The sequence below is a fragment of the Suncus etruscus genome, chromosome 1, assembly GCF_024139225.1.
Source record: "Suncus etruscus isolate mSunEtr1 chromosome 1, mSunEtr1.pri.cur, whole genome shotgun sequence".
NCBI lineage: Eukaryota > Metazoa > Chordata > Mammalia > Eulipotyphla > Soricidae > Suncus > Suncus etruscus.
Window position 1 is genome coordinate 167370756 of NC_064848.1, and position 24936 is coordinate 167395691.

General features: G+C 40.6%; 1 protein-coding gene across 1 annotated transcript; it reads right to left on the bottom strand.

Annotated features, from left to right (window-relative positions):
* Nucleotides 1-1217: 1217 nt before the first annotated feature.
* Nucleotides 1218-19988, bottom strand: TMIGD1 (transmembrane and immunoglobulin domain containing 1). The gene is made up of 5 exons (XM_049772634.1): nucleotides 19910-19988; nucleotides 17504-17782; nucleotides 12445-12723; nucleotides 4419-4522; nucleotides 1218-1262 (listed from the first exon to the last, which is right to left on the bottom strand). The coding sequence occupies exons 1-5, from the start codon at nucleotides 19986-19988 to the stop codon at nucleotides 1218-1220; spliced, it is 786 nt and encodes a 261-aa protein (XP_049628591.1).
* Between the last annotated feature and the right edge of the window lie 4948 nt (nucleotides 19989-24936).

Consider the following 24936-nt stretch of genomic DNA (forward strand, 5'->3'; position numbering starts at 1 on the left):
GATGCCAGGGATTGAACCCACGTTGAGTGGGCAAGGCAAATGTCCTACTTGCTGTGCTATTGTTATGGCCTGGTTGCAAAAAGTTTTTGATATAACAACAGTAAAGATAGATTATATAATATATTATATAATAATGTAATGATTAATAATAATATTAATAATATATAATATAATATAGATTATATAATGGTACAGTGATCAAACCCAGAGTCTCACACCAGAGCCATGTGTTCTAACATAGAGCTTATTTACAGCCCTATATTTGATATTTTTTTTTGTGTGTGTCCCCTCCCCTATATTTGATATTTTTATGTGCTTCCTTTGGCAACTTAAAAAACTCATCTCTGTTTATGGCCCATTCTAATTTGAGAGGAGAATTAAAATCCAAATATCTATTCATCTCCTGCGTAGGAAAACATGTCCTAATTAAATGGTAAATAGTTACCAACTTTTCAGAACAAATCTCAATTATTACACTTCTCATTCTTGATATCTTTTCCATAAAATAATGTTTCGTAAGTATGTCAAAATAGTCATAACAACTACTGTTCACTGCTTAATGAGACTCTTTGTAACCTTTGACAATTTGACAGGAGCAAATTTAATAATAGTAATAAATATAGATGGAACAATATCAATTCAAGAAAGTCACAATGCAAAAGACTCTTGTTGTATTCAATGGCATCTCAGCTTTTTCATCTGCAATGAACAAGAAAATAATTAGGAGGATAATCATAGCAATAAGAAAACAGTTCAAAACAAAGGGCATACTCCTAGAAAGAATTCCATTGCTCTTTTCTACACACTTCCTACTTAGAATATGCTAGAGCATATTCCAACTGACTATATGATTCTCCCCAGAGTGCGGATGTGGTTTCTGACCTTGTGAAAGAATGCAGCAGTGGCTTCCCCCAGGATAGGCCCTCTCACTAAATCACTCAGATCATGTGGCAATAAAGTGCTGTTGCACTTAATTGCTCAAAGAGAGTAGGTTTCAGACCAAAGGTATTCCCAGTTTTGGGCAGCTTCCAACTTACTTAGCCTCACCTGTCTCCTCCAGGCGGAGGCAGATTCTCCTCCACCCTCTTTTCTCCACTGAACTCCCTCACCTTCCAGCACCTCCCATCTAAGGAGCAGTTTGCCTGGGAGAGGCTCCCTGTTGCATGCCACTGGTGCCCAAGTGCTGAGGAAAAATTGTTGGCCCCTGTCCAGAGTACTTACAGAGCTGTTTCTCTTTGAGGAGCTTTATTCTTTATACACAGCTAAAAGCAAACACAATAAACGCAATGAGTTTTTCTGCTTTCCTAAGGCATAAACACTGGGAATGCAATTAAGTGGCTCAAGAGACAGGCACTGACCCAGATCTCTGAACACATGTATTGTTTTTATTGAACTTAGAGAAGATAGAAATACAAAATCAGGATACTTCCAGGATTCTTAGATTTTAGGGGGTGGGGCAAACCTGGCAACACTTCAGGGTTATTCCTGGCTCTGCACTCAGAAATCACTTGGGACCATATAAAATGCTGGGAATCTAACCCAGGTTCGTCCTGGGTTGCTGCATGCAAGGCAAATGCCTTACCACTGAACTATCGCTCAGGCCCTGGATTCTTAATTGAGTATTTTGTTCTCCCTCCCTCCTTCCCTTCCTTCCTTCCTTCCTTCCTTCCTTCCTTCCTTCCTTCCTTCCTTCCTTCCTTCCTTCCTTCCTTCCTTCCTCTCTCCCTCCCTTCCTTCCTTCCTTCCTTCCTTCCTTCCTCTCTCCCTCCCTTCCCTGCTTTCCTCCCTTCCTCCTCCCTTCCGTCCCTCCCTCCTTCTCTTCCTTCCTTTCCTTCTTCCTTCCCCCATTCCCTCCCTCTCCTCCTTCCTTCTCCCTTCCATCTCTCCTTTCCTCCCTCTTTTCAGTCCTCCCTTCTTCCTTCCCTCCCTCCTTTCTTTTTCCTTTCTTCCCTCCTTCCTTTCCTCCCTCCTTCCTTCCTTCCCTTCTTCCTTTCCTCCCTCCTTCTGTCCCTTCTATTTCCTTCCCTCCTTCCCTCCCTTCCTCCCATCCTTCCTTCTTTCTTTCCTTCCTTCCTCTCTCCTTCCCTTCCCTCCTTTTCTGCTTCCCTCCCTTCCTCCTCTCTTCCCTCCCTCCTTCCCTCCCTCTTTCTAGTCCTCCCTTCTTCCTTCCCTCCCCTTTCTTCCCTCCCTCCTTCCTTCCCTCCTCTCCTTCCTTCCCTCCTATTTTCTTCCTTCCCTTCTATTTTCTTCCCTCCTTCCTTCCTTCCCCCTCCTTTCTTCCCTTCTTCCCTCCCTCCCTCCTTCCTTTCATCCTTCCCTCCTTCCTTTCCTCCCTCCCTCCTTCCATTCCTCCCTCCCTCCTTCCCTCCCTCCCTCTCTCCCTTCCTCCCTCCTTCCTTTCTTCCATCCCTCCCTCCTTCCTTTCTTCCCTCCATCATTCCCTCCCTCCCTCCCTCCCTCCCTCCCTCCCTCCCTCCCTCCTTCCTTCCTTCCTTCCTTCCTTCCTTCCTTCCTTCCTTCCTTCCTTCCTTCCTTCCTTCCTCTCTCCCTCCCTTCCTTCCTTCCTTCCTTCCTTCCTCTCTCCCTCCCTTCCCTGCTTTCCTCCCTTCCTCCTCCCTTCCGTCCCTCCCTCCTTCTCTTCCTTCCTTTCCTTCTTCCTTCCCCCATTCCCTCCCTCTCCTCCTTCCTTCTCCCTTCCATCTCTCCTTTCCTCCCTCTTTTCAGTCCTCCCTTCTTCCTTCCCTCCCTCCTTTCTTTTTCCTTTCTTCCCTCCTTCCTTTCCTCCCTCCTTCCTTCCTTCCCTTCTTCCTTTCCTCCCTCCTTCTGTCCCTTCTATTTCCTTCCCTCCTTCCCTCCCTTCCTCCCATCCTTCCTTCTTTCTTTCCTTCCTTCCTCTCTCCTTCCCTTCCCTCCTTTTCTGCTTCCCTCCCTTCCTCCTCTCTTCCCTCCCTCCTTCCCTCCCTCTTTCTAGTCCTCCCTTCTTCCTTCCCTCCCCTTTCTTCCCTCCCTCCTTCCTTCCCTCCTCTCCTTCCTTCCCTCCTATTTTCTTCCTTCCCTTCTATTTTCTTCCCTCCTTCCTTCCTTCCCCCTCCTTTCTTCCCTTCTTCCCTCCCTCCCTCCTTCCTTTCATCCTTCCCTCCTTCCTTTCCTCCCTCCCTCCTTCCATTCCTCCCTCCCTCCTTCCCTCCCTCCCTCTCTCCCTTCCTCCCTCCTTCCTTTCTTCCATCCCTCCCTCCTTCCTTTCTTCCCTCCATCATTCCCTCCCTCCCTCCCTCCCTCCCTCCCTCCCTCCCTCCTTCCTTCCTTCCTTCCTTCCTTCCTTCCTTCCTTTCTTCCTTCTTCCTTCCTTCCTTCCTTGTGTTGATAGTTTACAATTGGCTTTTCACTCAGGGATCACTCCTGTCAGTGTTCAAGGGACATTATGTGGTACTAGGAATTTAATTTGGTTCAGCCACATGTAGGCAAGTAACCTACTCACTGTGTTATTTCTCTAGCTCCCATTTCTGTTTCTCTGGTATGAAAACTGGCTTTGGATTGCAATGGAGTGGGTAAATTTATTCTTGGGAGAAATAGCCTTGAATAATTCCCAAGGATTACTTGTTTCAAGGAGAATGTTTCCTGTAAGGTGAACTTAGCCTAAGCACAGACTCTTCCTTAGAGACTTTTTGCCATTCACTGTTTGTCTTTGGATATATTAGGATATATTTGGATATATAATATATATATTATATATATATATTTGGATATATATATAAGTCAAATGCTTAGTAATAGCCTATGCAAGTACATATTCTCTGCATTTTGCCTACCAATGAAGACACCATTCACTGGGCTTCCAGACTGTACTCAAGAGGAAAGCAGCAAATCTCTTTCCATACTAATCTCTGAACTCAGAGCAGATGTTCTTTATGTTGATTTATTATACCAAAAGCACCATAACAAATTAAAGAGAAAGTAAAAAGGAATAAAAATTTGTCCACAAAATCCCCATGCTCCAGCTGTTTTCATTCAGGTCAGATTTCCATATATTTCTGTTGTTTGTATAGCTGTATGCAGAATTTATTTACAACTTGTATTCCCTTAAATGACTTATATTTTCAAGTTCATGATAGGGAGGTGATTCAACTTTGACCCCAATTAATTCTTTTTTTTTTTTTTTTTTTTTTTTTTTTTTTTTTTTTTTTGGTTTTTGGGCCACACCCGGTAACGCGCAGGGGTTACTCCTGGCTATGCGCTCAGAAGTCGCTCCTGGCTTGGGGGACCATATGGGACGCCGGGGGATCGAACCGCGGTCCGTCTCCTAGGCTAGCGCAGGTAAGGCAGACGCCTTACCTCCAGCGCCACCGCCCGGCCCCCCAATTAATTCTTAATTCTATTTACTTATGTTAAAATGATTTTATAGCTTAAGGTAGTTATACCTTCATTATTTTTTTTCTTCTAGCAATGAGTCCAAAGGATACTGTCAGAAAGATCACAACACATGCAGCAATAATCGGTTCTTTGGGCACTGTCAAACTTCTATCTGTTGAAAATAAAAATACAGGGAATTTTAATGTATGGACTTCTAATACATACATGGCACTTCTGTCCCAACCATGGTGCTGTCATTTATAAGTATCATTCTCTTTTATGAGGAAGGTTTTCCCAAGCAGTGCTCAGTAGGAAAATCATGCATTGCTGGGAATTGAAACTAAGGCCTGAATGTTATGCATGCATTCCAGTTTGCTGAGGATTAAGTGCCTCTTAATTAAATTCTCTGCACAATCTCCCAATGTAGGTATTACTATATTCCTCTTACATATAAGAATTTGAAGGACCCAAAGATAAAGAACTAGTAATTGACAGATAGTCTTGAACCCATTCATTTGTGTTTTTACTTTTTTTTTTTTTTTTTTTTCTTGGTTTTTGGGTCACACCCGGCGGTGCTCAGGGGTCACTCCTGGCTGTCTGCTCAGAAATAGCTCCTGGCAGGCACGGAGGACCATATGGGACACCGGGATTCGAACCAACCACCTTTGGTCCTGGATCGGCTGCTTGCAAGGCAAACGCCGCTGTGCTATCTCTCCGGGCCCACCCATTCATTTGTGGACAGATATTTTTATTGTCATATATTTTCCTAAGATAGTTGGACCATTTTGCTAATATTCATCCATAGTTTTTGTCCTAAAGACAGTAGAAGTAAACTGAAGTGAATGTTTTTTTTTTTTCCTTCCCTTAGATTGGCCCAATATATATTGGAAGATATATAAAATGTGGAAAATGAGGATAATTAGTTTGTTTGCTTGATTTGGGGCAACACATGATAGAACTCCTGGCAAAGCTCAAGAGACCACATGTGGTGCTCAGGATCAAACTGGGGTTGGTTGCATGCAAGGCACTTAGGTACCTTATTAACCCCTGTACTGTCTCTCTGGCCAAAGGGGAATAAAAAATTTCTATTGTCTTTGTTTTGGGGATTAACATGGTGGTATTTTAGGGCTTACTGCTGGCTCTGCATTCAAGAATCACTCATAATAGGACTTGGGAGTTTTATGAGATGCCAGGGATTGAACCCTAAAATAAAGATTATAGCAGTAAGAGGAAAGAGAGAGTTCCAGGTTTTTCAGAGCTATATGAACATTTAACTTATACTGGGAAATGTCCTAAGCATGTGACAAAAGATTATAGAAGATGTATAAATTATAACCCTAGAAAAGTAGTACTCATGGCACTCACTAGCTGTCCCAACCCTCACAAAAATTGTCATACCTCTCCATGTGACATACAAGTACAAAATCTACTTCTTTTTTTTTTTTTTTTTTTTTTTTTTTTGGTTTTTGGGTCACACCCAGCACCGCTCAGGGGTTACTCCTGGCTCTACGCTCAGAAATCGCTCCTGGCAGGCTCGGAGGACCATATGGGACGCCGGGATTCGAACCGATGACCTTCTGCATGAAAGGCAAACTCCTTACCCTCCATGCTATCTCTCCGGCCCCCAGAATCTACTAATATGATCAGGCGGGAGAATGTTGGCAACTCTGACAGCTTATGAATATATGAAATACTCATATGTAAAGTGTATGAATATATGAAAGCACAGGTCATTATTTTCTCAATAACTCAGTACTCATTTGCTCATCAGACATATTTAAGAAAAAGCTAGACAGAGGGGCAAGAGAAGTAGTACAAAGGTTAAAGCACTTGCCTCATATGTGGCCAATTCTGGTTTGATCCCCTGTACCACATCTAGTTCCTGAGCAGAGCACAATCCCTGAGCATGGCTGGGTGTGGCCCAACACCCCCTCTTCAAACAACAGCAACAATGAAAATAACCAGAACCGGCGAGATAGCTCAACAAGCTGAGCACATGTTTTGAAGGGAGAAGGCCTGGGTTCTGTCCTTTGGACCAAATGAGCATTCTCAGGAGTGATCCTGAGTACAAAGCTTGGAATTACCCCTGAACCAAATCAAAATAAATAATTAAAAAGATAGCTTGGGGCCGGCAGGTGGCGTAGAGGTAAGGTGTCTGCCTTGCAAGCGCTAGCCAAGGAAGGCCCGCGGTTTGATCCTCCGGCGTCCCATATAATCCCCCCAAGCCAGAGGCGATTTCTGAGCGCTTAGACAGGAGTAACCCCTGAGCATCAAACGGGTGTGGTCCAAACCCCCCCCCCCCAAAAAAAAAAGATAGCTTAAAAAAAACTGAAAATATTTGAGACATGAGGAAAAAAATATGGTCATCAAAATATAAAAATTAAGTGACAGGGGCTGAAGAGATAGCACAGTGGTAAGGTGTTTGCCTTGCACGCTGCCGATCCAGGATGAACAGTGGTTCGAATCCCATGCATCCCATATGGTTCCCCGTACCTGCCAGGAGCGATTTATCTTTTTATCTTCCTTCCTTCCTTCCTTCCTTCCTTCCTTCCTTCCTTCCTTCCTTCCTTCCTTCCTTCCTTCCTTCCTTCCTTCCTTCCTTCCTTCCTTCCTTCCTTCCTTCCTTCCTTCCTTCCTCCCTCCCTCCTCCCTCCCTCCCTCCCTCCCTCCTTCCTTCCTTCCTTCCTTCCTTCCTTCCTTCCTTCCTTCCTTCCTTCCTTCCTTCCTTCCTCCCTCCCTCCTCCCTCCCTCCCTCCCTCCTTCCCTCCTTCCTTCCTTCCTTCCTTCCTTTTTTCCTTCCTTCCTTCCTTCCTTCCTTCCTTCCTTCCTTCCTTCCTTCCTTCCTTCCTTCCTTCCTTCCTTCCTTCCTTCCTTCCTTCCTTCCTCCTCCCTCCTCCCTCCCTCCCTCCCTCCTTCCTTCCTTCCTTCCTTCCTTCCTTCCTTCCTTCCTTCCTTCCTTCCTTCCTTCCTTCCTTCCTTCCTTCCTTCCTTCCTTTTTTCTTTTGCTTGTGGGCCACACTTGATGATTCTCAGGGGTTACTCCTGGCTTTGTGCTCAGAAATCGCTCCTGGTTTAGGGGACCATATGGGACATGGGTGGGGGATGAACCGACGTCCATCCTAGGTTAGCGCATGCAAGGCAAATGCCCTACCACTTGCGTCACCGCTCTGGTCCCAAGGAGTGATTTCTGAGTGAAGAGCCAGAAGTAGCACCTGAGCGCTGCCAGGTGTGACAAAAAAAAAAAAAATTAAGTGACAAAATTAATCAGAACTAATAAATGTTTGAAATGCCTACAAAATGCATCTTTTTGTTCTCTATAACCCAACTGTTTAATAACATCAATAATAATAATAATAATAATAATAATAATAAAAATAATAATTCAATCAGAAAAGCCAAATTAATAGTTGTCTGCAATAACATTCAAAAGGCATGCAGGTTATAAAATTCCTTGTATCCTCAAAATTTTTTCAGGAAAAATTATACTTAATGTGATTTTCCTTGGTATATTTGATAAGCTGTGGGATGAAACTGTTACAAGAAAGGTTGCTGAAAGCCAATAGAGGTAGTAAGGGAGGGAGGGGAAAGAAAGTAGGCATCAAGGAGATGGAAACTGTTGACATTCGTAGGGAGGAAATGTGCACTGGTGAAAGGTTGTTGTACATTGTATGACTATAATTAATCATGAACAACTTTATCTGTGGAAAACTATAGTATGAACAACCATGTGTCCATGGTGTTTAAATAAAAAAAACTCAAAAAAAAATTAATAGAGGTATTTGAAATATGCCCTAAGTCTCAGGAGCCACTATAGGACCAAGAGGGTTTTCTATCCTGGATACTATTACATTGTAGGAATTTATAGAAAGTAAAGAGCATGGGGCTGGCGAGGTGGCGCTAGAGATAAGGTGTCTGACTTGCAAGCACTAGCCAAGGTAGGACCGCGGTTCAATCCCCCGGCGTCCCATATGGTCCCCCCAAGCCAGGGGCAATTTCTGAGCACTTAGCCAGGAGTAACCCCTGAGCATCAAATGGGTGTGGCAAAGAAAGAAAGAAAGAAAGAAAGAGAGAGAGAGAGAGAGAAAGAAAGAAAGAAAGAAAGAAAGAAAGAAAGAAAGAAAGAAAGAAAGAGAAAGAAAGAAATGAAAGAAAGAAAGAGAGAAAGAAAAGAGCATAGCTTGAGATAAATACTTTCTCAATGACTACTTCATATTAAGTGCTGTGATTGTTCTTGAAAAATACTAGTTTTGGAATCTTCCTGTTTTCACATTCAAGTGAGGAGGCATTAGAGGAAGAAAAATCTACAACTAAAACATCTATCATAAGAAAACATGGTCTGGAGAAGGCATCTGAGGAGTAAGAGGAAAAGACAAAAGGAGGAGGTAGTCTTTAGATAAATTTAATTTTAAAGCCAAAACCTTCAATGTCTCAGTATTATGAAATAATATTTATTTTTCCATAAAAATTGTTGTTTTTTTCTCTGCTATTTGCCACCTTTGGATTATTTTGGGAAGTGGATTAAGTCTCTTTTACTCCTGTTCTCTTTTTGCTTGAAAGTATTCTCATGAAGGTACATATTATGCCAATTCCTTGAAGAAACTTTGTTCCTGAACCTTTTCCTAAATTTTGGCTCTGTAATTTCCACTCTAGTAGGACAACCAAGTACCTTCATTTTATTGGGACCCTATTTACTTGCCATGCCAGGGAAATATGTAAAAAAACTTGTCATTAGGGAAATCCAAATTAAGACAGCAATGGGATATTATTTCACACCAGTGAGAATGGCACATATCAAAAATAGTAGAAACAATCTATGCAGGTGGGGATGTGGTTAAAAGAGAACTTTTATCCACTGTTGGTGAAAATATTAACTGGTTCAACCTCTATGGAAAATGGTATGGAGAGCCCTCAGTATATTTAGAATTCAGCTGCCATATGACTTAGCAATTTCACTTTTGGGTATCTACCTCTAATATTAAAAATCTTTCATTCATTACACTTACTACATAACTAAGATATGGAATCAACCTATGCGTCCAACCATAGATGAGTGGATTATGAAGATGTGATGTATATATACACAATGGGATACTATACAATTGCAAGAAATGATAAAATCATGCAATTTGCTGCAACTTGGTTGGGACTACAAGACATCATGCTGAGTGAAGTAAGCCAGAAAAACAAATAAGAAGAAAGATTTATCAGAGTATATAGAATAACTTGCTGAGGAAATGTAATGTAGTGAAGGTGGTATGCCTAGATTTTCCTTGGATCCAGGCTTAAGGTAGAGAAGGGCAGGGAAGGAAAGAATCAAGGTGGAAAATAAGAAGATGAGAAAGGGAAGTAATGGGAGAAAAGGGGTTAGGATTCCAGTTATATTGGTGATAGGAGAGAGTGGTCAAGCTATAAAGACAAAGCACAGACTCGTCAACATTGAAAACCTGAGATCAAAGCTACCACCACCAAACTGTGTCCATCAAGGTGGCAGATAGGGGGTGGGGGATGACACCAGAGAATACAGGTGATGAGAGTTGACATTGGTGGTGGTATTGGTGTTGAAATATTATATGCCTAAAATGCAATTATCAAAAACTATAAATCTTGGTTCTTTTCTTTAAAACTTTATTGATTGATTGATTGATTGATTGGTTTTTGGGCCAGACCTCGCAGCACTCAGGAGTTACTCCTGGCTCTGCACTCAGAAATTGCCCCTGGCAGGCTGGAGGACCATATAGGATTCTAATAATCGAATCAGGGTCAGACACATGCAAGGCAAACACCCTACCACTGTGCAATCTCTGCAGCCCTATTTTTGGTTTTTAATTAAATAAAAGATGAAAACAAGAAAAAAAGAGAAACAAAGATGAGATAATTAATATGTCAAAATCTAGTCACAGGTTGGAAATTTTTTACTCATCTGACTGACATGAAGCCTCATATGATAACTTTCATTTCATAAACAAGCTAAAATAAACTATTGGCTCATTTTGGACTCATTTTCTGTTGAAAATGATCGTTGGCAAATTTAATTGCATTTTATTCTCTCATCCTGTTTTACTCCCTGATTCCTTATCTTCCTGGTATTTCCTTTCCCTGCTTGCCCCCATATAACATTATGGCAAAATCTCAGCATGCAAATTAACATCTTGTGCTTGAGAAAAGATCTGTGATATTTCCAGCTTTGTGTGGCCTCATTTAGAAACTATCCCACTGAGCTGTGAAGCTGGAAGAGAGGCTCATGGCAAGCCTGGCATTTAGCCTGAGCACCAGCAGCAGAGTGTTTCTGTTATGAAGGCAACCAATACATCACTAAGGAAGGAAGTAATAAAACAGGTATAACTGAGCAAAACAAGTTGGTTTGGAAGAGCTCCACCCCAAACAGGATTCTGCCCATCTAAAAACAACTTTGACAACCTTGCTACACAAGCTATAATTTATTTATATGACATAGAGAAATTATGAGCCCTTCTTATTCTACACGGATGGTATCATTCCCTAATCTCTGTGTGTGGTCTCTAGAACCAGTCAGAGAGACATAACCCGAGTCCCCATCAACCATTCTTTTGTGGTCCTAGGATGCTGAGAAGTACAGTTTCAGTATGGATCTCTTTTCAGTGCTTCTATTTAAAAAAAAAAAAAACCAGTACTTAGGGTTGTCAGTGTTTTGGGGTTGACTTTTAAAACAAGCATCCTTTAGGCATGCTGTCACTGCTTTGCAGGATAAAGGATCACATATGTCAGCAGCAATTCTTCTTACCAACAGCCAGTCTGTTAGTATACCAGAACTCCTGATGGGGAAGAAATAAGGCCTGTGGTCATATCAGTTCAACACTTGTGGCAGTAGGCAGTTGGCTTCCTAGGACTGGCAAGAAAGGCTATGTGTAGACACAGAGAAGCAAATGATAGATGAGTAATGAATGTTCTTACAAGACTAAGTGAATATGCACATTTTTGTGTCTGCTACATGACGTATTTTGTCTTTTTATTTTTGTGGGAATAAGAAATATGAGGAGAAAAGCATTTGGAGTTTAATTTGTTCCTATTATTGCAAAGATGATAGAAGCAGTGTGAAGCAAAAAGAAAGACATTCCTTCCCCCCACTTCCCATCGTGATGTGTCGTAGGTTTCAGTTTCAGTTTCAGAGGTAGGAATAATTTGAAAATCCATTTTTCTTATCTATACAAGTTTTATTTTCTATATTTGTTTCTGAATTTCTTCTGTAATTGGGCTGTAAATGCAATAGCGCAATAGTCCAGTTTCTACAAATCTCTTTGTAAATGAGAATTTGTTGAAGTATTCCTTTCTAACAGCCAAATAGAATTGTCTTTTATACTGCTTGGTTCTGAATAAAGAACATTTTCTTTGGTGTTCAGGGATTACTACTGTTTTTGCATTCAGTAATCATGCCTGACAGTGCTCAAGGAATGATGTGAGGTGCTAGGGACTGAACCTGGCCTGCCCACATGCAAGGCAAGCACCTTACATGATGACCCCCAGAAGAACATTTTCTTTAAAAGTGGATCTATATCTCATGTGGGATATAGACATTATTCCCTAAAAGGAAGAATTAGAATTTATATTTTGGTTTTGGGGCCACACCTGGTGGTGTTCAGGGGTTTTACTGGCAGGATCAGGGGACCATGTGGGATGCTGGGGGTCAAACCTAGTGGACCATTATGGGATGCCAGAGATTGAACTCCTGTTGGCTTCAAGCAAGGCAAAAAGCCTTACCCACTGTAATATTTCTCTGTCCTCCAGGACTAGAGTTCTTAATAGAAACCTTCAGTTAGGATTGTTCCTCCAAAGAAAATATTAGATATTAGGGCCAGAGTAATAGCAAAGCAGAGAGGGTGCTTGCCTTGAAGGCAGATGACCTGGGTTCAGTCCCCAGTAGCCCATATGGTCCTCTGAGCCTGCCAGGTCTGATTTCTGAGTGCAGAATCAGGAGGAACCCCTGAGCAGTATAGAGTATGGTTCCAAACCCACAAAAATATTAGCTCCTGATCATAATTATAATCATCATTTGTAGTCAATAAAGTATTTATTGTTTCTAGATTTTGAACTGTGATTGATATTATACAAAAAGGTTACCTTTGACAATGAGGTAAAAGTCTTTGGTTGTCATACTTAGAGGTGAACTCGCAACACAGGTGTAGGTTCCATTGTCAGACTTCCTAACTTTGCTGATTGACAGCTGAAGAGACTCACTCGTCTGCTGGACTTGATGATGGTTTTTTTCCAAATTCAGGATGCTACCATTTCTGTGCCATATCATTTGAGCTTGGGGATTGGACTTCACAAAGCAAACCAGTTGCATACTACTGCCTTCCTCAATTGTGAGAACTTCATCTCCACTTAGAAGAGGAGAAACTGCAAGACTCAAGCATTTACATTTAATTAGCAGGTAAATCATCACTCACTGCCAGTGTTAAAGGTTCAGCATCAATAGTTATTCATCCATTTAACGAAAGTTAATTTGTACTTAACACACTACAGCATTCCAAGCACAAGACTAGAAACTGGGGATATAATGGCCAATATCCCACTTCAGACATTATAGAACTTTTGTTTTGTTTTTTTGGACACATCCAACTGTGTTCAGGGCTTACTCCTAGTTCTGCACTCCGGAATTACTCCTGGCAGCATTTTTGGAACTCTATGAAGAGCTGGGGTCAAACTGGGGTCAGTTACTTGGTAGGCCAGCACCTTATCTGCAATACAATTTCTTTTATAAAATTTTTAACGTAGGGGCCGGAGAGTGACACAAGTGGGAGGGTGTTTGCCTTGTATGCGCTAACTTAGAACAGATAGCGATTTGATCCCCTGGTGTCTCATATGGTCCCCCAAGCCAGGAGCTATTTCTGAGTGCATAGCCAAGAGTAACCCCTGAGCAGCACCAGGTCTGGCCCAAGAAGCAAAAAAAAATTTTTTAATGTAGTAAATAAGACAAAGCCTAAAACAAGCACGTGCAATGAATCTGTATCAAGTAGACTATTTTCACCAGAGAATATGCTTTGAGTTTTTGTTATCTGAGAATTAATAATATACTGCCTGTGCTTTTGTTGGATTTAAATTAGTCCTAATCCCATCTGCAGCATTTATCTGGTCTTGAGAAAGGTACTTAACACTTAAGAACTTGATTTCTTCGTCAAAAATGAGTTAATAACTACTCATAAATTTTGGGAAGATGACAGGAGATGACTGGAAGACTCGATCACAAAGCTAGCCACCATTATTTTCATTGTGGTTGTTGTGGTTTTAAGGGCTTCTTCTATTTTTGCATTTTATCTGACCACATTTTCCATGGCCACAGGTTGACCAATGCACATTTGTATCTTTCAATGATTTACAAACCATGTCCTTCTCCCAGAAGACGTCCCTGATATTTATTAATGGAAAGTAAGCACAGCTACCTTATGCCCTCTCGTTTCCTCTGTCTAACCATCTCTTTATCCATGATGAAGATTGTCTTTAAATAATTCCAATCCTCACCCCTCAGCAGAACTGCCCGCTTCTAGGGAGAGAAATGGCTGTGTGGGTCTGCCCTTGATCCTTCCATTTTGCAGCCAAGGAGCAGACAAGTAATAAGATGATTAAGTAATAATAAGTAATAAGATGATTAGAAAACGGGCAGCTAGGAAAGAGGTAGAAATAGAAAAGGAAGGGGAAAGGAGCATTGCTAATCCACACGCTGAATAATTAGACCCTGAGTAGGCTGTGCTATTAATAACTCGCTGTGAAGAATGACATTTTGTTGCTCTTTGGAATGAGTTTGAATTTTGTCTCCAGATCCAATTAGGATGTTTTATGATATTCAAATATGTGGGAAGTTGCTAGAATAGAGAACACAATTGCCAATATACAATTCCACTGGTAGTTATGTTCTACTTGTTAATTTTTTTTTGTTTGTTTTGGGGCCACACTGAGGCTTATCCTGACTTGCTCAGGAGTCATTACTAGCAGGGTATGAGAGATCATATGGATGCCTGGAATTCAACACCAGTTGATAGTGTGCAAAAGAAGCACCCCTTGGAGAACAGATAGAATGAATTGGAGGCAAAATTGAAAAGTCTATTGATAACAAGCTAGATCACAAAATAAAACATTAAATTATGTACAAAAAAAACCAGGACCTTATATACACTATCTCTCTAGCACCATAGTTGTTAATTTTTATTTAACTTATTAGAAAAAAATGAGAGGCCTCCCAACTAGTTTTCAGGGTGTCCAAATGCTCCATTGGTGATTCTTTTTTTTTTTTCCATTGTGATTCTTGGTCAATGGAATGGTTCAATACAGAGGCCTGAGGGTTAAGCACTGATCAGGCCATGTACTCAGGAATCAACAGGGCCACCGAAGAGCTACGAGTGAGAGGCTCAACTATCACTATGTACCTTAAATATAACTGTGAAAGACTTGTAATTCACATTGTTCTCAATAAAAATTATTTTTAAAAAAAGTCACTTCAGGAAAATAAAGGTCTAAATTTACATTTGGGTCTTTTTGTTTGTTTGTTTTGTTTTGGGTCACACCCGGCTGCGCTCGGGTTACTCTCGGCTCTCTGCTCAGAAATTGCTCCTGACAGGCTCAGGGGACCATATGGGATGCTGGGATTCAAACCACCTACCTTCTGCATGCAAGGCATGCACGTTTTTACCTCCATGCTATCTCTCCAGCCCCACACTTGGCTCTTTTTACTTTATACTTTAAACTTGGGTATTTATACTTTTGGCAACAATATATGAAAGAGCCTGTTTCTATAAATTTTTACAAAAAATGCTTGATATCACACACTCATTTAGTTCCTGACCTGTTAGTTTTTGTTACTGTTATTTTGGTGCCACACCTGGTAATGCTTGGGGATAGTCCTGGCTATGTGATCAGGGGTTGCACTTGGCCATATTGGGGATCCATGTGTTCCTGGGAATAGAATCTAGAATTTGCTCAGTTCATTGAGTTATCTCTATGGACCTTGAGCTACTATTTTAGCAATTGCATACTTCTTTAGGACTATCTATGATATTATTAGCACTGTTATTAGCTCATTTTAATAGAGCAATTAAAAAGTTCATCAGTTATCACTTTGAATCTCTGAGTTGTTATGTTTTCAGCAATAATATTTAGAAGTTTGTTACAAAGGGAATTTTAAAAGGAGTTCACGATGGACAACAGAAATGTATTTCCTTAGGTCACTAACACTTGTAATTGGTAATCTTCCCATGTCTCTCTTAAGAAGGTACAATGAAGGGCTGGAGTGATAACACAGCAGTATTGTTTGCCTTGCATGCAGATGGACCCGGGTTCAATTCCTGGTATCCCATATGGTCCCCCCCCCCACACTCTCAATCCTACCAGGAGCGATTTCTGAGTGCAGAGCCAGAGCACCCAGAATACATCTGAGCACTCCGGGTGTGGCCCAAAACTAAAAAAGAAAAGAAGGTACCATGGTAGGAGCACTGAAGTGGTAAATCCCTGGAGATTTATGTCCTGTTCTCAGTTCTGGTTGTGATGATTTGGACCCTCATCGTCTCATCTATTATTTTATTATAATTACAACACCTCCAAGGTCCCCTGATAGTTTATGGACTTGAATTGTATCAGAGTAGTCAAGAGAAAACTTGTTTAAAAATTTACATTTTGGGCCCAGAGAGATAGCACAGCGGTGTTTGCCTTGCAAGCAGCAGATCCAGGACCTAAGGTGGTTGGTTCGAATCCCGGTGTCCCATATGGTCCCCCGTGCCTGCCAGGAGCTAGTTCTGAGCAGACCGCCAGGAGTAACCCCTGAGCATCGCCGAGTGTGACCCAAAAACCAAAAAAAAAATTTTTTTTTTCATTTTATCAACACACAGAAAACCTAACAGGAAGTTCCTTTGCCTGGGAACAAGCAAATGATTCATCATGAACACTCAAGCTGTAGGATGCCAGTATTTTCTGGAGGGTGGATTCCTTGGCATCTTCTCCACACTCTTATCTTAGCATCAGTGGCATCATTTTTTTCCTCAGGAAAGTTTGCTGACCTTATTGAAGTTAAATAGTTTTAACTCTTTATTACTACGTTCCAAGTCCAGAGCTGACTCTAACAACACCCCAACATCACCATATCTCATATCACCTCACATCACCTCACATCACTCTGTCCACACCTTCCAATGTAGATTCAGTTTTCCATGCATATTATTTACATGGTATTACTTAAAAGCTCTCAATTCTTACATAGGGATAACACTGATGGGTTGGACTAGTACCTGGAAACCAATCATTGAAGAAATTCACTCTGAGATTTTAAGGTGATGCTAGAACCCCCCAAATATGTTCTAAGTAGAATACAAAATTTAGCAACCATAAAGAAAGAATCTGGTAACTTTAAATTCTTAGGATTTCCAAAAACACATGAATATTTAATCGAAGAAATACTTAAACCACAAACAACAAAATGATTAATTTTCTTAAATTACAAATGAGCTATCTAAATCATTAAGAGAAAGAAAAAATTTCCTAATAGAAAAATAGAAAAGAATACAAACAGACATTTGCAGAAAAGAAATAAGAACAGTTAATGTATTTATGAAAAGATGAACCCTCATTTCTAACTTGGAACATGAAAGAAACATTTGAAATCAAACTAGCATAGTTTAGAATTTGGGACTACTCGATGCTCATGAAGTAGACACCTTCCTACTTTAGAAGGGAGTATTAACAGGGTAATTGAGCAAAAGCAAATAGCAAACAGATGTTCAAATGCACATGCTCTGAACATTGAGTGGAAATAAAAAATGATCAAGCCTAAACACCAAACTCAAAGCCTAAACAGCAAACGACAACAGAATCAAGATACCCAATCTCCAACAAGCTATACACAGTGGGGACTTGTTACACTAGCAGTTCAGGAGGCAATAAGGGGGATATGAGATGCATGCTGAGAACAGGGGTGGAGGGAGGACAATGCTGGTGGTGGAAATGGCCCTAATTCACTGTCACTATGTACCTTAAGTATAACCGTGAAAGACTTACAATTCACATTGATCACAATAAAAATTATTTATAACAAAAACAAAAAAATGCACATGCTCTTCAGATCCTGTTTTTAATCATCACTTAATGTAGTACAGTAGATAACAAACACAAGTATAGTTGTCTTCCCTTTACTCACATGTGACATTCAGCACCACTGAGATGGACCTTGACTGATTGCTCTGAAGCTTGCAGGTAAAGGTGACTCCATTGTCATCCTCAGTGATGGAAGAGACACACACTGAGCTGGAGTTAATCCTGTTTTCAGATTTCAAATCCACTTCTCCATCATTTCTGTACCAGAGAAGGTTTTCCTCTTTAGTGTGATTCTGAACAGCACATTTTAAAGATTCATTGAAGCCAATCCTAGTGTTCAGAAAATGGTTCTCAGTTTTACTGTTCACAGTTAATACAGAACCTGAGAGAAGATAGAAACATAGAGAGAATGAACAAATGGGAGACTGGTCCAATACACTATATCAATTCAACAAAATATTCAGCAAAAATTAGTCATATTGTGTAATATGCTTTTTATAAGAGGAAAAGATAAAACAATGTGTAATAATAATTATTAATAGTTGTGTTTTTCCCCCACATCGAGCAATACTCTAAGTTTACTGCTGGCGTTGATAGTACTTAACCCCAATACTATCTCTGGCTCCCTTCTGGGAATCCTTAAAAACATATTGATTCATAGATATTCTGATTAGTTTGCATAAATGCAACATGAGCATGGTGGGTTTTTAAAAGTCTCCCAGGAAATTATAATGCGCAGTGAAGAACGTCTCTTCTACACCACCCAGATACCTGAGATCCTTGACATCTATTGCCTGCTACTTCCCACCTGCTTCTTGCTATTCCCCTCAATTTCTTTCCCCCTCACTCCTTTATTTAAGGCTCAAGAGTGATTAAATTATCCTCCTATGACTTTTTAGATCAGATATTTAAATCAGATATTTATAGGTTGGTGTGGGGAGCAAATGCAGGGAGTATTTTGTGTAGACAGACAGTTCAAAATAACAACATAAGATTATTTTTAGTGGGCTGGAGAAAGGGGTTACAGTGTTTGCCTTGCTTACAATCAGCCCAAATTCTATCCTTGGTATCACATCTGTTCCCCCAAACACCACAAAAAGTGACTCCTGAGCACAGAGTCAGAAGTAATCCCTGAGTCCTGATGGGTGTGACTCAAATAACTCCTCCCCACAAAAAGATGATTTTTTTTTGTTTTGTTTTGTTTTTTTGTTTTTGGGCCACACCCATTTGACGCTCAGGGGTTACTCCTGGCTATGTGCTCAGAAATCGCCCCTGGCTTGGGGGGACCATATGGGACGCCGGGGGATCGAACCGCGGTCCGTTCCTTGGCTAGCGCTTGTAAGGCAGACACCTTACCTCTAGCGCCACCTTCCCGGCCCCCAAAAAGATGATTTTTAGTAAGATTAGTAACAAGTAAATTAAGATGTGAGAAAATTATGGTTGTGACTCTGAAGAAAACACAAGAATTCATCCTGTTAGGCAATATCAAAACTATTTAAAAACATGTTTTTTCAGGGACTACAGAACTAGAACGGGAGGGAGTTGGGTTGCATTTTTTGCATGACCTGAATATAACTGACTCCAGTTCAATCCCTAAGACCACATAGTTCTTGAGCATTTCTGGGCACAGCCATGGGGACTCCTCAGCACCAACAGATGTAGCTTTGGAGGCTCAAAGATCATCCTTATGGTTCAGATAATTCTGGAACCATGGTGCTTGAGAAGCACCATATCCTGAGATTCTTGCATTTTTTTAAACTGCTGGCCTGGTGGGCTGATTTTGCTGGGAGGGGTCCTCTGAACACTACTTTGGAGGACTTGTTCTCCAAATATATATATATATATATATATATATATATATATATATATATATATATATATATATATGTTGTTTTTTTTTTTGTTTTGTTTTTGGTTTTTGGGCCACACCCGGCGGTGCTCAGAGGTTACTCCTGGCTGTCTGCTCAGAAATAGCTCCTGGCAGGCACGGGGGACCATATGGGACACCGGGATTCGAACCAACCACCTTAGGTCCTGGATCGGCTGTTTGCAAGGCAAACACTGCTGTGCTATCTCTCCGGGCCCATATACATGTTTTTCAGTGTTGAAGAGATAGTACAGGATTTAGGGCACTTGAGCCAGGTTTGATCCCCAGCACCATGTAGCCTCTGGAGAATGAGCATCAATGAATAATGGCACTGGAGGCAACCAACAGTGCTGGATGTTGTTTTGGTTCCTAGCATTGCAGGGCACTAGTACTGAACCTTCTGTCCTTGTTGGTTGAGTATTGCCAGGAGTGACCCCTGGACCTCTTACGTAGTGCTTGATAGGCACTCTCTTTTTCATTTTTCTTTCTTTAAACTTTTAATCTATTATCTATTCTGTGTACCATCCCCACTAGGATGTCATTCCAATTTGAATTTTATGATGTTCCCATTGTACTATGATCATGTAGTAATTGGCACATCTTCTTGATTTAAAAAGAGGTCAGAAAAAAATATAAACTTACTTGTGATCACATGTGGCAGAAATAAAACCATTAGAAGACACTTTTGTGTTCCCATAAAGCCACTGCTCTTCCAGTCCATCTTGAATGAATTTTGTGTTCTGGTCTGCCAGAGAAAAGGAGAGTAGAGGGTTCTGCACTTTGCTCTAGGCTGAGTCTATGAACCTTCCCCTTGTCTATTCTCCACTTAAAATAAAGTCCCAGTTGAGTCATTCCAGCTCTAACGGTACTACTAGTTTTAAATTAAACAATTCTGCTCTGACTTCTAGGATCAAAGTACTTCTAGTATTAAGGAACTTCCTTTGAAGCAAAAAGAAAGTCACACGAAAGAAGCTAGATGGCAGGCAGACCTACAAAAGATAAAACCAACTTCCCTAGAGAAAGTGACAGAAAAAATTGGCAGAAAAAAATGACTATTTTCAGATAGTCTCTGTTAAAAAAAGTAATTGTTTGAGGGTCAGAGAGATAGCATGGAAGTAAGCCTTTTGCCTTGCATGCAGAAGGACGGTGGTTGGAATCCTGGCATCCCATATGGTCTCCCGAGCCTGCCAGGAGCGATTTCTGAGTGTAGAGCCAGGAGTGACCCCTGAGCGCTGCCAGGTGTAACCCAAAAACCAAGAAAAAAAAAAAAGTAATTGTTTGAAAATCTTTCTTGAGTCATTTTTGCAAGTTGCTTTCAAAAATTTTTTGAGACTGTTCTAAGCACCATAGATTCAAATGGTTTGCACCTTGGAACAGATACAATCTTAAATTTCTTAAATCTTTTTAAAATCTAAATTAATTTTTAATATTAAAATTAAAATTCTTAAATATTTTTTATTAGCAACCCCCGTTTGTATAAGAAATGCAACATGGGTCTATGCTGTTAGAAACACCTCAGATTTGTTATGAGTTTGAATTTGGACTAATTTTTTGTTGTTGCATTGTTAATGTTGCCAATACTTTTGCTATTGCCAAGATTTTTATGATCCCTGCATACAGTGACATGACCCTATATGGGACAGTGTGCCCTAGTTTAAGAAGCTAAGTCAGGGCCGGAGTGACAACACAGCAGTAGGGCATTTGCCTCGCACACAGATGAACCTGGACAGACCCGGGTTCAATCCCCGGCATCCTATCTGTGCGATTTCTGTGCACAGAGCCAGGAGTAACTCCTGAGTGCTGTTGGGTTTGGCCCCAAGCCCCCTCCCAAAGGAAGCTAAATCAGAGGATCACAATGGGTAGTCCTGGGTTAAACCTTGGTTCAATCCCCAGTACCCTATATAAGGCCCCTCCAGGAGTGATCCCTAAATAGAGCCAGGAGTACAGTAAACCCTGAGCACTGCCATGTGTGGCCTAAAACCAAAAACCAACCAAAAAAACAAAACAAAGAAGCTAGGCCTTAGAAAGTACTTAATTACAATATGGCCTCTGGTCTTAAATCATGTTGATCTCTTTGTTTTCTCCATCCTTTCATCACTTTTCTCCTAATAGTACTCCTCTCCTTCCCATTTATTCTAAAAGATCTCTTTTCTTCTTTCTTCTGTGCTTTTGCTATTGCCATTTCTCTTCTTAGATATCCTCTATTTCCATCAAGAAAAAAATGCATTTATTATTGCTCTCTAACAGTTCTGCCATGAATATAGTAGAAATCCATACGAAAGTCTTTCTATGAAACCAGGCATCATGAGAAACATGTTTCATACGTTATTTCAATCTTAAATGCCCAACAAGACGTCTTGGAATTGTTTCTAAAGGTTTAGAATTATATATATACAGTAAGTTCCCCCCCCAATTTTAAATAAGTAAATTTCAGGCTCTTAACCACCCTCCTGCCTAAATAAACAGATTTTCCTTTAAGAAACTGCTGTAATTCCTTCGAGTCCCTGGCCACTCCACATACCTTAGCACCTTGGAGCTTGCGCCCCTAAACACAAATATTTACTTCCAGAATTTTTGAACAGACCTACACATCTTTTCTCCCCTCTCCTAAGCCTGATTAGACCTGAGCAAGTCTATTTCCTGACATACTCACCCTTTCTGGCTGGCAAGTTTGCATCAATTTTTTTAATACGAGGCAATTAGCTCTCTGATTTTGTCTTTATGACCTTATGACTTTTTTTTTTTTTTTTTTTGGTTTTTGGGCTACACCCGGGGTGCTCAGGGGTTACTCTTGGCTGTCTGCTCAGAAATAGCTCCTGGCAGGCACGGGGGACCATATGGGACACCGGGATTCGAACCAACCACCTTTGGTCCTGGATCGGCTGCTTGCAAGGCAAACGCTGCTGTGCTATCTCTCCGGGCCCTGTCCTTATGACTTTTAAATTTTAAATTTTTCCCAAAAGATTTCTATCACATTATGATAATAGTCGTGATCTCAGAATCTAGTCACTCATAGTTTTCTCAATCACTGCCCACAAAAGATGCTCACTATAAACTGAGCGTGTAATGCTTGGCAGACTCCACCCTCCTTTATTCATGAGGAGGACAGCTCTCTCCTCTTTGCTTTGCTCCACCAAGAGAGCAACTTTTCAAAATTAAATTCCCTCATTTTTTTTTTTCATTTTAAAATTTTATGCTTTCTTCTTCCTATTAAGACAAAGTCTCGCCTCTTACCTGCTATGTTCTGAAAGGCGAACTTCTTGGGTCAATTATTCCACCGACTGAGAATTCTGAATCCTTTTCCTGTTACATTCATTCTTTATAATACTTGAGTTTGAATGCTTTATGACAGTTGGGTGAAGTAAATAAGATATATTGGGTTCAAAGTCTTTGTCTTTATGGATTCTTGAAGAAGAGAGTAATTGGGAAGACATCTTCTTAAGATCCAAGTATTTGTAAGTGTCTAAGTTACTAGGTGGGGCCAGATATTATTAACAGGGATATAGTCATTCCAAGTAAACCTGACCCTGAGCAAAAATTGTAGCTCATGTCAGCAAACATGCTTATGTTCAAGTTCAACTTCATTAGCCGACAACCTGGGTGGGGGGAGACAAGTCTGAGAGGAGATGATAGACCTATACAAAAAAAAAAGGGTTTGATTTCAAAGCATACTTTACAAAAAATAGGAAACTTACATACAATTTAATGCTGGAAAAATGTTACTTACCACTGGTAACCGAAGCCTAGTAGAAAAGCTGTACCAAACCAGATATGGCAGGAGAAAGTTCTAGCTCTTTGAGGAACTTACCTAATTTGAGGAATCCATACATTATAATTTTAAGAATCAGAAATAAAGTATGATATAATTTTAATAAAAATATCAATGTCTATTTATAGTAAATATTTAGTCTGGCACATAGACATTACTATAATTATATGATTTTTCCATTAATAAAATATAGGACATTTATTATTATCTGTAATTTTTAGCACACTGGTTAACCATTACAGAAATCTGATACTTAAAGCTGTGTAACTTCAAAAAATTATGTAATCTCTATGACCCTCGGGTTATTTTTGTTGGTGTGTGTGCGTGTGCGTGTTTTGGTCTTTTGGGGCCACATCCAGTGGTGTTCAAGGCTTATTCCTGGCTCTGTTCTAGGGATCACTCTTGGTGAAATTCAAAAGACCATAGGTGGTGTTGGTGATTAAATAGGGGTCAGTTGCATACAAGGTAAATACTTTAAACCCTGAGCTATCTCCCTGACTTGACCTCGGGTTCTTTATCAATTCAAAGGAAATAATAACAATGCCCTTACTATAAAGTTCTATAAGGACTAAATGAAATAAAATGAAAATACAGGGGCCCAAGTACAGTGGGAAGGACATTTGGCTCGCAAGCAGCTGACCCAGGTTCGATCCCTGCCATCCCATATGGTCTTCCAAGACTACAAGGAGTGATTCCTTTTTTTCCCATTTTTTTTAACTTTATTGATTGTTGATTGGTTTTGGGGCCACACCCGGTGGCATTCAGTGGTTACTTCTGGCTCCGCACTCAGAAATCACCCCTGGCAGGCTGAGGAACATATGGGATTCTGGGAATTGAACTGGGTACCTCCTGGGTTGACCACATGCAAGGCAAATGTCCTACTGCTGTGCTATATCTCCAGCCCCAAGGAGTTATTCCTGAGCACAGAGCCAAGAGTAACCCCTGAATGCCACCTGGTGTGACCCCAAAAACCAAAAAAAAAAAAATACAGTTGATCCTTGAATAATGCAGGGTTTCAGGGCACTGACCTCTTGTGCAGTCAATAATTCAAATATAACTGTCACTTTTCTGAAAGTTTAACTACTAATACTCTGATGTTCAATAGAGGCCTTTTCCATAATATAGCCCATTAACACTTATTTTATATGTTATATGTGTTTTTTATACTGCATTCATATCCCAAAGTAAGTGAAAGAAAATAAAATAGCAATAATATCACAAGGGAGCCACCAAGAAATAGTAGAGTGATTAAGCACTTGCCTTGCAAACTGTGCACCCCAGTTTACTCTCTAGCACTGCAATTGTTCCCCTGAATACCACCAAAGATCACTCTTGAGCCCAGAACTGGGAGCAGTTAGTGAGTTCAGCTGAATCCAGCCCTTAGAGAGCACTCATTTAAATATCCCAGGGACAAGTAGGCAGTGATTCTGGTAGGCCACCCACCAGAAGGTCCATGGCAACAAGCAAAGCTAAAAACCCAACAGATGAAACTTTGAGGGGAAACATAGAAGCAGACAGTGCCAACTTGCAAAATAGCAGTTGGTGCACATATAGTGAATAGTTGGTCAGAGAACACGCTCTTGAGCTGGCCATACATAAATAGACAAAGGTACTCGGGAAGTTACTTACTATACTAAAACTGTTTTCTGTGACTTCAAGGCAGACCAGGGAGATGTGGGCAAGACACTAACATTAATGTCTACAAATGGATATTAGCTCTAGGACAAAATGTTGATTTTTGGGTTGTTTTGGGGTCATAAATGCAGTACTCAGGGGCTATTACTAGCTCTGTTCCTTTGACCATAGCTACTAAGAGAGTGAGAATGAATAGAATTCAATAAAAAAATAGTATTAGTCAAAGAATGAGATTCCAAGAAAAGTTAGATGCAGAAACCCCAAC

Bases quoted from the DNA above. Each gene is read 5' to 3' on its own strand.
- TMIGD1 (XM_049772634.1), bottom strand. From the start codon at position 19,988: ATGGACTGGAAGAGCAGTGGCTTTATGGGAACACAAAAGTGTCTTCTA. The intron at 12,724-17,503 runs GTGAGTAAAGGG...TGAGTCTTGCAG, and splicing joins AGTGGTGCTGAATGTCACAT to TTTCTCCTCTTCTAAGTGGA. The intron at 4,523-12,444 runs GTAACCTTTTTG...TATTTTCAACAG, and splicing joins CTTTTACCTCATTGTCAAAG to ATAGAAGTTTGACAGTGCCC.